We start from the raw sequence: 16,630 nt of genomic DNA on the forward strand, positions 1-16,630 counted from the left end.
AATGTAACTGTGCTAAGGTAAACTACGACAAAACACTACTGAAATATTCCAACTCTTGCATTTCAATGAAAGAAATTCAAAATGTACTTTGAAAAATCAAGAAAATGTAACTGTGAAATGGTAAACCACGACAAACCAGTACTAAAATAATCCAACTCTTGCATTTCAATGAAAGAAATTCAAAATGAACTTTGATAAAATCGAGAGAATGTAACTGTGACAAAGTAAACCACAACAAAGCAGTACTGAAAGAATCCAACTCTTGCATTTCAACGAAAGAAATTAAAAATGAACTTTGAAAAATCAAGAAAATGTAACTGTGACAAGGTAAACCACGATAAACCACTACTGAAATATTCCAACTCTTGCATTTCAACGAATGAAATTCAAAATAAACTTTGAAAAACCAAGAGAATGTAACTGTGACACGGTAAATCACGACTAAACACTACTGAAATATTCCAACTGTTGTATTTCAGCGAAAGAAATTCAAATGAACTTTGAAAAATCAAGAGAATGTAACCGTGACAAGGTAAGCCACAACAAAACACTACTGAAATATTCCAACTTTTGCATTTCAGTGAACGAAATTCAAAATGAACTTGGAAAAATCAAGAGAATGTAACTGTGACACGGTAAACCACAACAAAACACTACTGAAATATTCCAACTCTTGCATTTCAACGAAAGAAATTCAAAATGAACTTTGAAAAATCAAGAGAATGTATCTGTGACAAAGTAAGCTACGACAAAACACTAGTGAAATAATCTAACTCTTGCATTTCAACGAAAGAAATTCAAAATGAAGTTAGAAAAATCAAGAGAATGTAACTGTTTCAAGGAAAGAAATTCAAGGAAAGAGAATGTTCCATTTCAAGGAAAGAAATTCAAAATAAACTTTGAAAAATCGAGAGAATGTAACTGTGACAAAGTAAACCACAACAAAACACTACTGAAATATTCCAACTCTTGCATTTCAATGAAAGAAATTCAAAATGAACTTTGAAAAATCAAGAAAATGTAACTGTGAAATGGTAAACCACGTCAAACCAGTACTGAAATATTCCAACTCTTTCATTCCAATGAAAGAAATCCAAAATGAACGTTGAAAGATCAAGAGAATGTAATTGTGATAAGGTAAACCACGACAAAATACAACTTAAATATTCCAACTCTTGCATTTCAATGAAAAGAAATTCAAAAAGAAATTTGAAAAATAAAGAAAATGTAACTGTGAAATGGTAAACCACGACAAACCATTACTGAAATAATCCAACCCTTGCATTTCAATGAAAGAAAATCAAAATGAACTTTGAAAAATCAAGAGAATGTATCTGTGACAAGGTAAACCACGACAAAACACTAGTGAAATAATCCAACTCTTGCATTTCAACGAAAGAAATTCAAAATGAACTTTGAAAAATCAAGAGAATGTAACTGTGACTAGGTAAGCCGCAACAAAACACTACTGAAATATTCCAACCCATGCATTTTAAGGAAAGAAATTCAAATGAACTTTGAAAAATCAAGAGAATGTAACTGTGACAAAGTAAACCACGACATAACACTACTGAAATATTCCAACTCTTGCATTTCAATGAATGAAATTCAAAATAAACTTTGAAAATCAAGAGAATGTAACTGTGATAAGGTAAACCATGACAAAACACTACTGAAATATTCCAACTCTTGCATTTCAATGAAAGAAATTCAAAATGAACTTTGAAAAATCAAGAAAATGTAACTGTGAAATGGTAAACCACGACAAACCAGTACTGAAATAATCCAACTCTTGCATTTCAATGAATGAAATTCAAAATTAACTTTGAAAAATCAAGAGAATGTATCTGTGACAAGGTAAACCACTACAAAACACTAGTGAAATAATCCAACTCTTGCATTTCAACGAAAGAAATTCAAAATGAACTTTGAAAAATCAATAGAATGTAACTGTGACTAGGTAAGCCACAACAAAGCACTACTGAAATATTCCAACCCATTCATTTCAAGGAAAGAAATTCAAATGAACTTTGAAAAATCAAGAGAATGTAACTGTGACAAAGTAAACCACGACATAACACTACTGAAATATTACAACTCTTGCATTTCAATGAATGAAATTCAAAATGAACTTTGAAAAATCAAGAGAATGTAACTGTGCTAAGGTAAACCACGACAAAACACTACTGAAATATTCCAACTCTTGCATTTCAATGAAAGAAATTAAAAATGAACTTTGAAAAATCAATAGAATGTAACTGTGAAATGGTAAACCACGACAAACCAGTACTGAAATAATCCAACTCTTGCATTTCAATGAAAGAAATTCAAAATGAACTTTGAAAAAATCGAGAGAATGTAACTGTGACAAAGTAAACCACAACAAACCAGTACTGAAATAATCCAACTCTTGCATTTCAACGAAAGAAATTCAAAATGAACTTTGAAAAATCAAGAAAATGTAACTGTGACAAGGTAAACCAAGATAAACCACTACTGAAATATTCCAACTCTTGCAGTTAAACGAATTAAATCCAAAATAATCTTTGAAAAACCAAGAGAATGTAACTTTGACAATGTAAATCACGAGTAAACATTACTGAAATATTCCAACTTGTATTTCAGCGAAAGAAATTCAAATAAACTTTGAAAAATAAAGACAAAGTAACCGTGAAAAGGTAAACCAAAAAAAAACACTACTGAAATATTCCAACTCTTGCATTTCAGTGAACGAAATTCAAAATGAACTTGGAAAAATCAAGAGAATGTAACTGTGACACGGTAAACCACAACAAAACACTACTGAAATATTCCAACTCTTGTATTTCAACGAAATAAATTCAAAATGAACTTTGAAAAATCAAGAGAATGTATCTGTGACAAAGTAAACCACGACAAAACAATAGTGAAATACTCTAACTCTTGGATTTCAACGAAAGAAATTCAAAATGAACTTTGAAAAATCAAGAGAATGTAACTGTGACTAGGTAAGCCGCAACAAAACACTACTGAAATATTCCAACCCTTGCATTTCAAGGAAAGAAATTCAAAATGAACTTTGAAAAATCAAGAGAATGTAACTGTGACAAAGTAAACCACAACAAAACACTACTGAAATATTCCAACTCTTGCATTTCAACGAACGAAATTCAAAATGAACTTTGAAAAATCAAGAGAGTGTAACTGTGAAATGGTAAACCACAACAAAACAGTACTGTAATATTCCAACACTTGCATTTCAATGAAAGAAATCCAAAATGAACGTTGAAAGATCAAAGAAATGTATTTGTGACAAGGTATACCATGACAAAATACTACTGAAAAATTCCAACTCTTGCATTTCAATGAAAGAAATCCAAAAATAAATTTGAAAAATTAAGAAAATGTAACTATGAAATTGTAAACCACGACAAACCAGTACTGAAATAATCCAACTCTTGCATTTCAATGAAAGAAATTCAAAATGAACTTTGAAAAATCAAGAGAATGTATCTGTGACAAGGTAAACCACGACAAAACACTACTGAAATATTCCAACCCATGCATTTTATGGAAAGAAATTCAAATGAACTTTGAAAAATCAAGAGAATGTAACTGTGACAAAGTAAACCACGACATAACACTACTGCAATATTCCAACTCTTGCATTTAAATGAATGATATTAAAAATGAACTTTGAAAAATCAAGAGAATGTAACTGTGACAAGGTAAACTACGACAAAACACTACTGAAATATTCTAACTCTTGCATTTCAATGAATGAAATTCAAAATGAACTTTGAAAAATCAAGAAAATGTAACTGTGAAATGGTAAACCACGACAAACCAGTACTGTAATAATCCAACTCTTGCATTTCAATGAAAGAAATTCAAAATGAACTTTGAAAAAATTGAGAGAATGTAACTGTGACAAAGTAAACCACAACAAACCAGTACTGAAATAATCCAACTCTTGCATTTCAACGAAAGAAATTCAAAATGAACTTTGAGAAATCAAGAAAATGTGACTGTGACAAGGTAAACCACGATAAACCACTACTGTAATATTCCAACTCTGGCATTTCAACGAAAGAAATTACAAATGAACTTTGAAAAATCAAAGAATGTAACTGTGATAAGGTAAACCATGACAAAAGACTACTGAAATAATACAACTCTTGCATTTCAACGAAAGAAATTCAAAATGAACTATGAAAAATCAAGAGAATATAATTGTGATAAAGTAAACCACGACAAAACACTACTGAAATATTCCAACTCTTGCATTTCAACGAAAGAAATTCAAATGAACTTTGAAAAATCAATAGAATGTAACTGTGACATGGTAAACCGCGAAAACTGAAATAATCCAACTATTGCATTTCACGAAAGAAAATCAAAATGAACTTTGAAAAATCAATAGAATGTAACTGTGACAAGGTAAACCATGACAAAACACTACTGAAATCATCCAATTCTTGCATTTCAACGAAAGAAATTCAAAATGAACTTTGAAAAGTTAAGAGAATGTAACTGTGATATGGTAAACCATAACAAAACACTACTGAAATAATCCAACTCTTGCATTTCAATGAAAGAAATTCAAAATGAACTTTGAAAAATCGAGAGAATGTAACTGTGACAAGGTAAACCACAACAAAACACTATTGAAATATTCCAACTCTTACATTTCAATGAAAGAAATTCAAATGAACTTTGAAAAATCAAGAGAATGTAACTGTGACAAAGTAAACCACGACGAAACACTACGGAAATAATCCAACCCTTGCATTTCAATGAAAGAAATTCAAATGAACTTTGAAAAATCAAGAGAATGGAACTGTGACAAAGTAAACCACGACATAACACTACTGAAATATTCTAACTCTTGCATCTCAATGAAAGAAATTCAAAATGAACTTTGAAAAATCAAGAGAATGTAAGTATGACACGGTAAACCACAACATAACATTACTGAAATATTATAACTCTTGCATTTCAATGAAAGAAATTCAAAATGAACTTTGAGAAATCGAGAGAATGTAACTGTGACATGGTAAACCGCGAAAACTGAAATAATCCAACTCTTGCATTTCAACGAAAGAAATCGAAAATGATCTTTGAAAAATCAAGAGAATGTAACTGTGACAAGGTAAGCCGCAACAAAACACTACTGAAATAATCCAACTGTCCTAGTCGATTACGTCATTCAATGCCCATGTATGGACTCCCGTCATAACCTCCTGATATGGTTCTACCGATTATGTAATCAATTTCCCCGAAATCCATTTTCCTAGTCGATTACGTCATTCTATGTCTAAATATGGACCCCGGTCACGACCTCCTGATATGGTTCTACCGATTATTTAATCAATTTATCAGATATTCAACTGTCCTAGTCGATTACGTCATTCAATGCCCATGTATGGACTCCCGTCATGACCTTCTGATAGGGTTCTAATGATTATGTAATCAATTTCTCAGAAATCCATTTTCCTAGTCGATTACGTCATTCAATGCCTATGTATGGACTCCCGTCACGACCTCCTGATATGGTTCTAGCGATTATGTAATCAATTTCCCCAAAATCCATTTTACTAGTCGATTACGTCATTCTATTTACATATATGGACCCCCTTCACGACCTCCTGATATGGTTCTACCGATTATTTAATCAATTTATCAGATATCCAACTGTCCTAATCGATTACGTCATTCTATACCCATGTATGGACTCCCATCATGACCTTCTGATAGGGTTCTACTGATTATGTAATAAATTTCCCCGAAATCCATTTTCCTAGTCGATTACGTCATTCTATGTCCATATATGGACCCCCGTCACGACCTCCTGATATGGTTCTACCGATTATGTAATCAATTTCTCAGAAAATCCATTTGTCCTAGTTGATTACGTCACACTGATTTCTCTTCCTGGACGGCATAACATTCGCTGAGAGCGTGCCAAAAACACACCTGGAGAAAGAGGTCATTGACCCCATTAACCACGTGTTCTCTCTAGGGACTCTATGCCCATATTTGGAGTCCCGTCAGTAATCTATGCCCATATAAGGAGTCCCGTTCGGAGTAGAACGCCCCTCTCTACTAATGCAATTTTAACTTCCACGTTTTTGTATAGATTATCTATATTGCAAGACCAGTATACTGAGTACCTACTTCTTGTTTTAGTTCTTAATCACAATTTCTATTGATGATAGAGAATAATTCAGTATATCAGCCACAAAGTAATGTAAAATACCACCTTAGATATTGGCAAGTATTTTCTTTGTTAGATAATCTTTAATTCCCGCCTTTATTTAATTCTCTGACACACCAGAGAACTGAGGAAAATATCTTTCTTGTCAAGTCTAGAGACTGAGAGCAGAAAATTTCGACCACAAAAGCGCATGTAATCAGTCAAAAAATTGCTTCACTGTTTCAGATTTCGGGATCTGGTGCCGAAATCTGTCATTGAAGACTGAATCCTGCCATTTTCGAGTTCTAGTTTTCTGAAAGACAAAATTCACACAATTTGTGCCTATCTGGTAACGTTGTCTCTGAATTTTAATTTAATTTTATTTTTATTTTTTTTTATTTTTGCACTCATCCCTGCAAGATTTAATTTCCCCTGAATTTCGAACCATAAAAAAAATTATGACGAAAATGCGCCAACGGCACATTTTCGCTTCCCGTGGTGCGCTTTTTAATGTCAGGCACCTGGCATCACTGCCTAGTTAATACCTTTTAAGCTTCCTTCGGATGAAAACATGTAAAATTTTGAATAACAAAATTTGAATATCACAAGGGGGAAGGCCTCGGGGGGGCATGATCCAAACTCGGTTGGGAATCGATTGGGAACCAAGAATTGCTTGGGAACTGATTTAGAGTCGAATTGTTTGATATCGAACAAAAGTTCAAACTTGCATTCTATACTCTATTTACAAAGGAAAATTAGAATTATAATAGCTTCTTGTTATTTCGCAATGACTAAAAGCTGTGATGCTTATTTACTTTATTTATAGCATGCATCATTTTGATTTTACTTTAAGGGCAGTTTATTTGATCTCTGTATCCTTATATTTAAATATGAACCATAATTTAATGAAATCTACATGGTAACAATTGGTCACAGACAGTTCTCTGATAATACCAGGGATATTTGATTAATCCACCTTTATTTCTAACACGATGAAGAGAACCTAGCATGCAATAGGGAGGGAGCAAAAAAACTACAAAAGACAAAATTGATTGAGATATAAATGATTTACTAGTAGACTCGAGCATATAGTAATATTAAATCACGAAAGAAAGTTTTTTATTGAAACCTAAGGAGTGATATTTAAACCTATAGCGGGCAGAAGTTAACGGATATAGGCAATAATTTTTAAAGAAAAACATAAATTATTTATAACAAATACAAATTTGATATCACCCCCTCGAACCCCTCTAAAGCTAGAGTGGGGATATAGCCACGACTTACCAAGAAGTTTGCGCGGTTTGCCAACGCCTGGAAAAACAGGAAAATTCCACTAATTTACCCTCAAGCCTACCTTCATTCTGATGAATATTTTTGGTGTAAATCATGGATGTAAAAAATGGCGTTAGAGGGGGGGGGGGATTACAGCCTCACTTATAAATAAGACAACCCTGGATGATTGCTGCTTGTTAATTTTCTAATTTTCTAAAAATTTGAGGAAAAAATCAGTGCAGAATATTTCATTTGCATTTCCAGGAAAGTTGTTGCCACAGCAGTAGCTTTAGCCTAGTAAAGAGCGAAACAAAGCTCGTAGCAGCCAGAAATAAAATAAAATGATTTTCTAAAGAAAATCTCTAGTGACCCCATACTTCCCATGCAAAATTATTTTGAAAATATCTATTTTTTTCAGATTTAACTGAGCAGGAATTTGTAATCCCAAGAAAAAATTTCTTAGGATTCTAAAAAAGAGGATGAAACTTATTAAAAATTACCAATTTCCAAAACTGTCGAATAGAAAGAGAAAATACACTGTTGAAATTGTCATTGTCGAAAACTCTCAGATGACGGCTTATAGTCCCCATCCCAAACAAAAAAAAAAACACATTTTTCCATGGGCAGTAATGATGTGTTTTCCATGGGTAGTACCTGTACAAAGCAGGAGGGGAGAGCTTCCTGTTAGAGAAAACCCCTCTCCCGATTCCCACTGGAAACGCTTTTAATAAAGATGACCTAATGATGAGTTTGTTCTAGTATTAAAGCCTCATTTAAAGACTCCTTTCATGGCTGTTTAAAGTGGATTAGTTGTAACAAAAAGAAAAATCTTACAGAAGTAAAGAGCGAAGTTGAAACAAAAAAAGAAACTATTACCTCGCCGAATACATAAGGTATATCTACAAAACTAGCTCAAATAAACTGGTGCCTGATATTTTGAAATATCTATTGAATGCCTAAAATTGGGGCTTTACTGAAAACACAAAACTGTCACAAAAAACAGAGTACTCTCCTGCTATAAGAAAATCCGGGGTGTTCCCATTTGAGCGCTTTCCCATTTGAGCGCCACGGAATTTTGTTCCATTTGAGCGCCATGGAATTTTGTTCCCATTTGAGCGCCACGGAGTACCATTTGAGCGCCAAACCCAAAATTGTGATTTTGCGGTGGATGAAGCGTGGTTTGCTGCCACATTGACCTGTAGAAATATTTATTGCCACGAAGACAACGAACAAAACTGAGGATTTTATTGGGTCAATGGTTGTGAAAATAACTTCCATTTATAGTATTATAAACTAAGTAAATATATATAGTATTTATGTATACCATATATATTTACTACTAAAGGTATATACAGGTACTTATGCATTATGCGGTATCCACCGCTATATACTGTATGAGGAAAACAGACATGAAGACCCGTCGGTAAATTTTTCGCAGTTGATATTATTGACATAAGAATAAAGTAAACATACCACTCGATACCTTTTTTATGCTCTTTCCAAATAGAATAATCATTTTTTCTGATATGAATTTTACCCCCACCCCTATATATACCAATTCAGGGTATATATTTGCACATTAGGGGGGGGGTAAATTTTATTTCTGATGTTAATGGGAGAGTAAGTTTAAAATTTACCCCCACCCCCTAATGTGCAAATATATACCCTGGATTGGTATACATAGGGGTGGGGGTAAAATTCATTTCCGACAAAAATGATTATTATATTTGGAAAGAGCCTAAAAAAGGCATCGAGTGGTGTGTACTTTATTCGTAAGTCAATAATATGATTTGCGAAAAATTTACCTGATCAACTAGCTATATCACCTAACATACGCAAAATATTATCTGGCGATCAAATGGGACAAAACTGAACTAATTAAAATACGGCGCGCAAAGGGTGAATTCCCATTTGCGCGCCATGGCGCTCAAATGGGAAAGCGCTCAAATGGGATACACCCGAAAATCCTATGACTAGCCTACACAAAACAAATACCAATGTTAAGCCTCCCAGTATCCTTTCAGCGACCATGATATCGATAACTTTAAGTGTACAATTACAAATCTGTTAAAAGCTCAAGCAAACTCAGTTTTCAGTAAAGCGCTTGTTTTTAGAATCTTATTGTTTAATAGGTGGTTTACCTTTATTGTTACAGAACTGTATGGATTCGATATACTTATTGACACAAACTTGAAACCTTGGTTGCTGGAGGTTAACTTCTCACCGTCGCTTGGCTGCGACACATCTATAGACAAGCAGATAAAATCTGCTATGCTATGTGATTTACTAAACATAGTAGGAATAGAAAGCAAATCTACGGAATGGCGTAGAGAAGAAAATATATGTGGAACGGATAAGAGACAGGTGAGGTGTTTTTGCACTTCAGGTATATTTTTTCCTTTTTTCAAAATCTGACCGAAGATTTCAACATTGTTAGAAAACAGGAAATGGCTTTTCCTTCAGATGAAAGAAGTCTAATGGAAAATGAACAGTATAATCGTGACCTTGTTTCTTTATTAATTAAAAAAAAAATTCCACAAAATAAGTTTTTCAAAGAAAAATAAAAACTCCATTAAACAAAAAATGAGCAAAAATGAAATCAAATAATCTACCAAGCGTGAAACTACCACAAATCAGCAACAATAAATAAATGAAACCCAAAACGAACAGAAATTACAATAAATAACCGATTCAAACTCAAAACGAGCAGAAAATAACATGAGTTTGGCCGTAAACCCCTATGCCTTCCCAAGGCCAGAACAAAATTTGCATTTTATTGAAAAATATAAATGTTTTTACTTTTATAACTTTAATATATCAAATAATATTAACATTTTGATTACAAAATATCAGTATATCAATATTAAACTGACAATGCACAATCTTTTGTATTTTTTCAGTAAAATGCAAATTTTGTTCTGGCCTTGGGAAGACATATGTGTTTTGCGCCCAACCTATGTTAATTTTTGCTCGTTTTGATTTTGACTCGGTTATTTATTGTAATTTCTGTTCGTTTTGGGTTTCATTTATTTATTGTTGCTGATTTGTGGTAGTTCCACGCTTGGTCGATTATTTGATTTTATTTTTGCTCATTTTTTTGTCTAATGGAGTTCTTTACCTTTCTTTGAAAAACTTATTTTGTGGGAAATTTTTTTTAGTTAGTTTCTGTTTGTTTTATATTGGCATAGTCTTTTCAGGGGAAAAGAAAATAACACCTTAAATCTTTTCGTTTTTAAGACTTTATAGTTTGGCCTGCTATTTCTATGCTGGAGAAAAATTTTCAGCAATTTTTAACAACATACACCCTTTTAATAATCTGGACACGAATAGTAGTGTTTAATTTAGCTTCATACCTCCTCTAGTTGACCTGAAACAGAAAACTTGATGCCATTCGCAAAAAATCTGTTTACTTTCTTTGATAGCTTGGATACACTTAGGCCATTTTGATTTGGTTAAATTTTAAGAGCAGAAGTAGCCCGGAAAGTTTGAACATAATACCCTCAGCCGTTCTTGGGGTACTGCTGAGATAACTTATTGGGAATTAGCATTATCAAAGTACATTTTGATTTAATCTTTAGATTTTTTAGTAATTTTAATATTTAGTTTTTAAACATAATGGGCAAATGGGAAGGTGGGCGTGGGAGGGTGGGATTGGAAGAGGGATTAGTTGCCCTCCAATAACTTTCGACTATTAAAAGGGTATCAGCGCTTTCTATTTTCAATCGAAGGAGCCTTTTTCGAAGTTCCCACGACAACAGTAGAGATGACCCTAAAGCTCCCACGCGACACCCCTGCTGCCACCTACAACTTTTTTTACATAATTTATGTCTGTTTGTTGTCAGTGAGAATGAAAAAACAGGAATTTTCTCACATTGATGTCTATTTTCTTGGACGGTTATGTGTGTTGTTCGATTTATTTGATGTTTTTCATGGATGTCAACAGTAATTTATGTCTGTTTTATGGTTTTTGTCAGTGAGAATTTGAAAAACAGGGACTTTCTCACATTTATGTCTGTTTTCATGGATGGTTATGTGTGTTGTTCGATTTATTTGATGTTTTTCATGGATGTCAACAGCAATTTATGGTTTTTGTCAGTGAGAATGGAAAAACAGGAACTTTCTCACTTTAATGGATTATTGAGTCTAATGGGGAACCGGGTCAATGACACTTCCTTCAAGATCTTGTTGTTGTTTTGGTCATGTGTACGCAAGACGTAATGGAATCCTGGAAACCGTTAGATCCCGTGTTTCCTTCTCAGCCAATCAGCGAGTCGGATACATATCCTTTCTCAGCCAATCAGAGACTTGCTTACATATGATTTTCCCCGTTACATAACAATTCACCCTTGAGATTTCGTATATAACGGGCGTGCAATATGATTAAATTATCAGTAAGTATTTTTACATAGTTCAAACCGAAATATTCTTTTTATTACCTAAACCTAACCCCCCCCCCCCATTGGTTTCTTACAACCAAAATTCTCGCAAATAGAAATAATTATCCTTTCGAAAAATTTAGCTTTTCCATATTGTAATCTTTTCTCTAACTGAGACTTCCGTCAAATCTTAAAGCATTGTCGTTCTATTTTGACATAATTCTCTACGCGGGGTAAAAGTTAGCTGTCACCCCTATTCCTATGTGTTTACGAACGCAGCAGCCAAAGTCAAAAGAAACTGTTCCTCCGCAAAATTAAAACGCTTTGAGGCAACTGTAATAATTAGGCGCAGACACACTGCGCTCTTTTGGAGAAGTGAAACAGATTATTTTCAAGCTTTCTTTCGATAAAGTTTCTTTTATATTCCCGGGAGGGGAGCGTGAATCCAGGATTTTTTCTGAGGAGGGGGTTAGCACTTTTTATAGTGACAAAATAGAAATGAAAGATTGTTTTTACCATAATTATTTTCAACTTCAGTGTCTAACCATTTCTCTTTGATATTTTATTGATTTTATCTATAGCATTAGAATTAAAAGTATTAAGATATATTTTTTATTGATATGCCTTTCGCTTGAATAGATCGCAAGATTAATTCAATGAGAGGCTTGGCTTACTTTTCCTCAATTTCGGGGCGGGGTGGCGTGAATCAAGGATGTTTGTGGGAGCGGGGGTTAGCACTTTTAGTACTGAGAAAATAGAAATGAAAGATTGTTTTTATCTTGATTGTTTTCAACTTCAGTGTCTAACCATTTCTCTTTGATATTTTAGTGATTTTAGCTATAGCATTTGAATAAAAGGTATTAAGATATATTCTTTATTGATTTTCCTTTCGCTTGAATATATCGCAAGATTAACTCACTGAGAGGGATGACTTAATTTTCCTTAATTTTGGGTAGGGGGGCGTGAATCCAGGATTTTTGTTGGGTAGGGGGTTAGCGCTTTTATTAGTGAGAAAATAGAAAATAAAAGATTTATTTAAACATAATTGTTTTCGACTTTAGTGTTTAACAATTTCTTTGTGATATTTTAGTGATTTTATATCTATCATTTGAATTAAAGGTATTAAGATATATTCTTTATTGATATGCCTTTCGATTGAATATATCACAAGATTAACTCAATGATAGGGATGGCTTAATTTTCCTAAATTTAGGGGAGGGGGGGGGCGTGAATCCAGGATTTTTGTTGGGGAGGGGTTAGCACTTTTAATAGTGACAAAATAGAAATGAAAGATTGTTTTTACCATAATTATTTTCAACTTCAGTGTCTAACCATTTCTCTTTGATATATTAGTGATTTTAGCTATAGCATTCGAATAAAAGGTAGTAAGATGTATTCTTTATTGATATGCCTTTCGCTTGAATATATCACAAGATTAACTCAATGAGAGGGATGGCTTAATTTTCCTAAATTTAGGGGAGGGGGGCGTGAATCCAGGATTTTTTTTGGGGAGGGGGTTAGCACTTTTAATAGTGACAAAATAGAAATGAAAGATTGTTTTTACCATAATTGTTTTCAACTTTAGTGTCTAACCATTTCTCTTTGATATTTCAGTGATTTTAGCTATAGCATTTGAATAAAAGGTAGTAAGATATATTCTTTATTGATATGCCTTTCGCTTGAATATATCGCAAGATTAACTCAATGAGTGGGATGGCTTAATTTTCCTAAATTTAGGGGAGGGGGAGTGAATCCAGGATTTTTGCTGGGGAGGGGGTTAGCGCTTTTGTTAGTGACAAAATAGAAAATGAAAGATTGTTTTTATCATAATTGTTTTCAACTTCAGTGTCTAACCATTTCTCTTTGATATTTTAGCGATTTTATCTATAGACTTCTAACAATAATTATTTAGTTTTATTCTTTATTTATATGCATTTCTATTTAAAATATCGCAAGCTTAACTCAATGAGCGGGAAGGTTTAATTTTCCTAAATTTAAGTGAGGGGGGGGCGTGAATCAAGGATTTTTGTTGGGGAGGGGGTTAGCGCTTTTATTAGTGACAAAATAGAAAATGAAAGATTGTTTTTATCATAATTGGTTTCGACTTCAGTGTCTAACCATTTCTCTTTGACATTTTAGTGATTTTAGCTATAGCATTTGAATAAAAGGTATTAAGATATATTATTTATTGATATGCCTTTCGATTGAATATATCGCAAGATTAACTCAATTAGAGGGTTGGCTTACTTTTTTTAAATTTAAGGGAGGGGTGGCGTGAATCCAGGATTTTTGTTGGGGAGGAGGTTAGCGATTTTATTAGTGACAAAATTTAAAATGAAGGAGTTTTTTTGTCATAATTGGTTTTGACTTCAGTGTCTAACCATATCTCTTTGACATTTTAGCAATTTTATCCTTAGAATTTGTATAAATGGTAGTAAGACATATTATTTATTGATATGCCTTTCGCTTGAATATATCGCAAGATTAGCTCAATGAGTGGGATGGCTTAATTTTCCTAGATTTAGGGGAGGGGGGCGTGAATCCAGGATTTTTTTGGGGGCGAGGGTTAGAGCTGTTAATAGAGACAAAATATAAAAAGAAAGATTTTTTTTAGCATAATTGTTTTCGACTTCAGTGTCTAACCATTTCTCTTTGATATTTTAGTGATTTTAGCTATAGCATTTGAATAAAAGGTAGAAAGATATATTCTTTATTGATATGCCTTTCGCTTGAATATATCGCAAGATTAACTCAATGAGAGGGATGGCTTAATTTTCCTAAATTTAGGGGAGGGGGGGGGGCGTGAATCCAGGATTTTTGTTGGGGAGGGGGTTAGCGCTTTTATTAGTGAGAAAATAGAAAATGAAAGATTGTTTTTATCATAATTGTTTTCAACTTCAGTGTCTAACCATTTCTCTTTGATATTTTAGTGATTTTAGCTATAGCATTTGAATAAAAGGTAGTAAGATATATTCTTTATTGATATGCCTATCGCTTGAATATATCGCAAGATTAACTCAATGAGAGGGATGGATTAATTTTCCTAAATTTAGGGGGGGCGCGAATCCAGGATTTTTGTTGGGGAGGCGGCTAGCACTTTTATTAGTGACACAATAAAAAATCAAATGAGAATTGTTTTTATCATAATTGTTTTAAACTTCAGTGTCTAACCATTTCTCTTTGACATTTTAGTGATTTTAGCTATAGAATTTGAATAAAAGGCAGTAAGATATATTCTTTATTGACCTGGCATGCGCTTGAATAGAAAACTGAAAGTTCGTATGATAATGCTTTGAGTTATTTCTGAGAAAAGTTGAATTTATTATAATCAAACTATGATTTTCAGATTTTAGGTTGTTTTCGACAAAGATTTCTCTTTACATACGGTAAATTTTCACGAGGTGATTGATCCATGGTCCTTCCAAATGTGATAGAAGCTACTACACCCTGCTCCAATCTCTTTTTACGTATTCAAACTGAATGTTCGTATAACAATGCTTTGAGTTATTCCTCTGAAAATTGACCCCTCCAAATATTTACTCAGAGGAGCGGTTGCTGAAATGTAAAACGATACTTATTTGCCAATCATTTTCACAGTTTTCAAGTTGGGATCTTTGAACACACTCCCTCCTTCTCAGTTAATTCTATGAAAGTGAGCCGTATTTGTTAGAGGTTCAGAAACATTACATATTTATTTTATTAAGCACTTTTTTTCGGATATAATAATGTTTGGTGTGACTGACACAAAATATATTGGACTGAAATATTCCTCAACTGGCATTATTTTCGAAGCAGCTTTCTTACTCCTAGACAATCAACGACGTGAAATTCATTGCTATAAATGAAATATCAGATACAATATGTATAAGTACAAGAAAAACAGATGGGGTCTAACACTAAATTTTATAAATTGAAATGGCTTTTACGTTAAAACCATAAGACCACGTAATGAAAATGGCTATGAAATAAAACATATACAAGAGGAAATTCAGGAAATATGCAGTTTTTTCAGTGTGCAAGCTGTTTATGTTAAGGGAAACGTGCCAACTGATAAACTCTTACTAGAAGAATGTGATAAAAACATAGCATTATTCAATTTAGAAGACTTCAAATGTGAGAAATACCCGCATTCAGTCCATGACCCAGAAGATGAAGTTAAATATTTCGCTCAATGGATACCGGAAAAGATACCTGACATGGAAAAATGCATCAGATATCCAAAGTCCTAAACTTACTCCGCCTCATATCAAATGGATTAAGCTTCTTTTTTTTAAATATGTTATTATTTTTTTCAAATGTTTTTAAATATGTTTAAGCAATAAATATCTTAAGTCTCAACCGTTTTTATTCTTTAGAATAGTCCATCGCCATGAAAATTACACTTTCAGATTCAACATGTCAGGGAACACACTTTCAAGTTCAGCATGTTGGAGAACCCTAAATAGTCACCCCTAAAAAGGTAAGTTAACCCTAAGAGGTTAAAGAATTTCTCTGAAATTACACTTTCAGATCCAACAGGTCGGGAAACAAATTTTCAGGTTCAGCATGTAGGAAAACCCTAAATACTCATCCCTAAAAAAGGTAAGTTAACCCTAAACACTTAATGACTTTCTTTGAAATCACACTTTCAGGTTAGGTTAGGTAGGCCCCCGACCCCCACTACCCCAACCCCGAAGTAACCCCCGGTCCCCAAAGGCCCCCAGGCCCCCCGGTCCCCGCAATGCCCACCAAACGACACCGAACCCAAAGGCCTCCAAAGCCCCCCCCCCCACCCGACACACCCAAAAGACCAACAAACAAAAATTTC

At 33.5% G+C, this 16,630-nt stretch overlaps 1 protein-coding gene across 1 annotated transcript in view; it reads left to right on the top strand.

Moving 5' to 3' along the window:
• LOC148944074 (tubulin polyglutamylase TTLL5-like) overlaps nucleotides 1-16,630 on the top strand; it is a 136,971-nt gene that overhangs the window by 64,825 nt on the left and 55,516 nt on the right. Inside the window, exon 7 of the mRNA XM_089100602.1 lies at nucleotides 9,580-9,811. Coding sequence (XP_088956728.1) covers nucleotides 9,580-9,811 — 232 coding nt within the window. The remainder of the gene's footprint in view (nucleotides 1-9,579; nucleotides 9,812-16,630) is intronic.

This window comes from Artemia sp. Qi Xiang Cuo, chromosome 14 (genome assembly GCF_049724085.1).
Source record: "Artemia sp. Qi Xiang Cuo chromosome 14, ASM4972408v1, whole genome shotgun sequence".
In the NCBI taxonomy this organism is placed as follows: Eukaryota; Metazoa; Arthropoda; class Branchiopoda; order Anostraca; family Artemiidae; genus Artemia; species Artemia sp. Qi Xiang Cuo.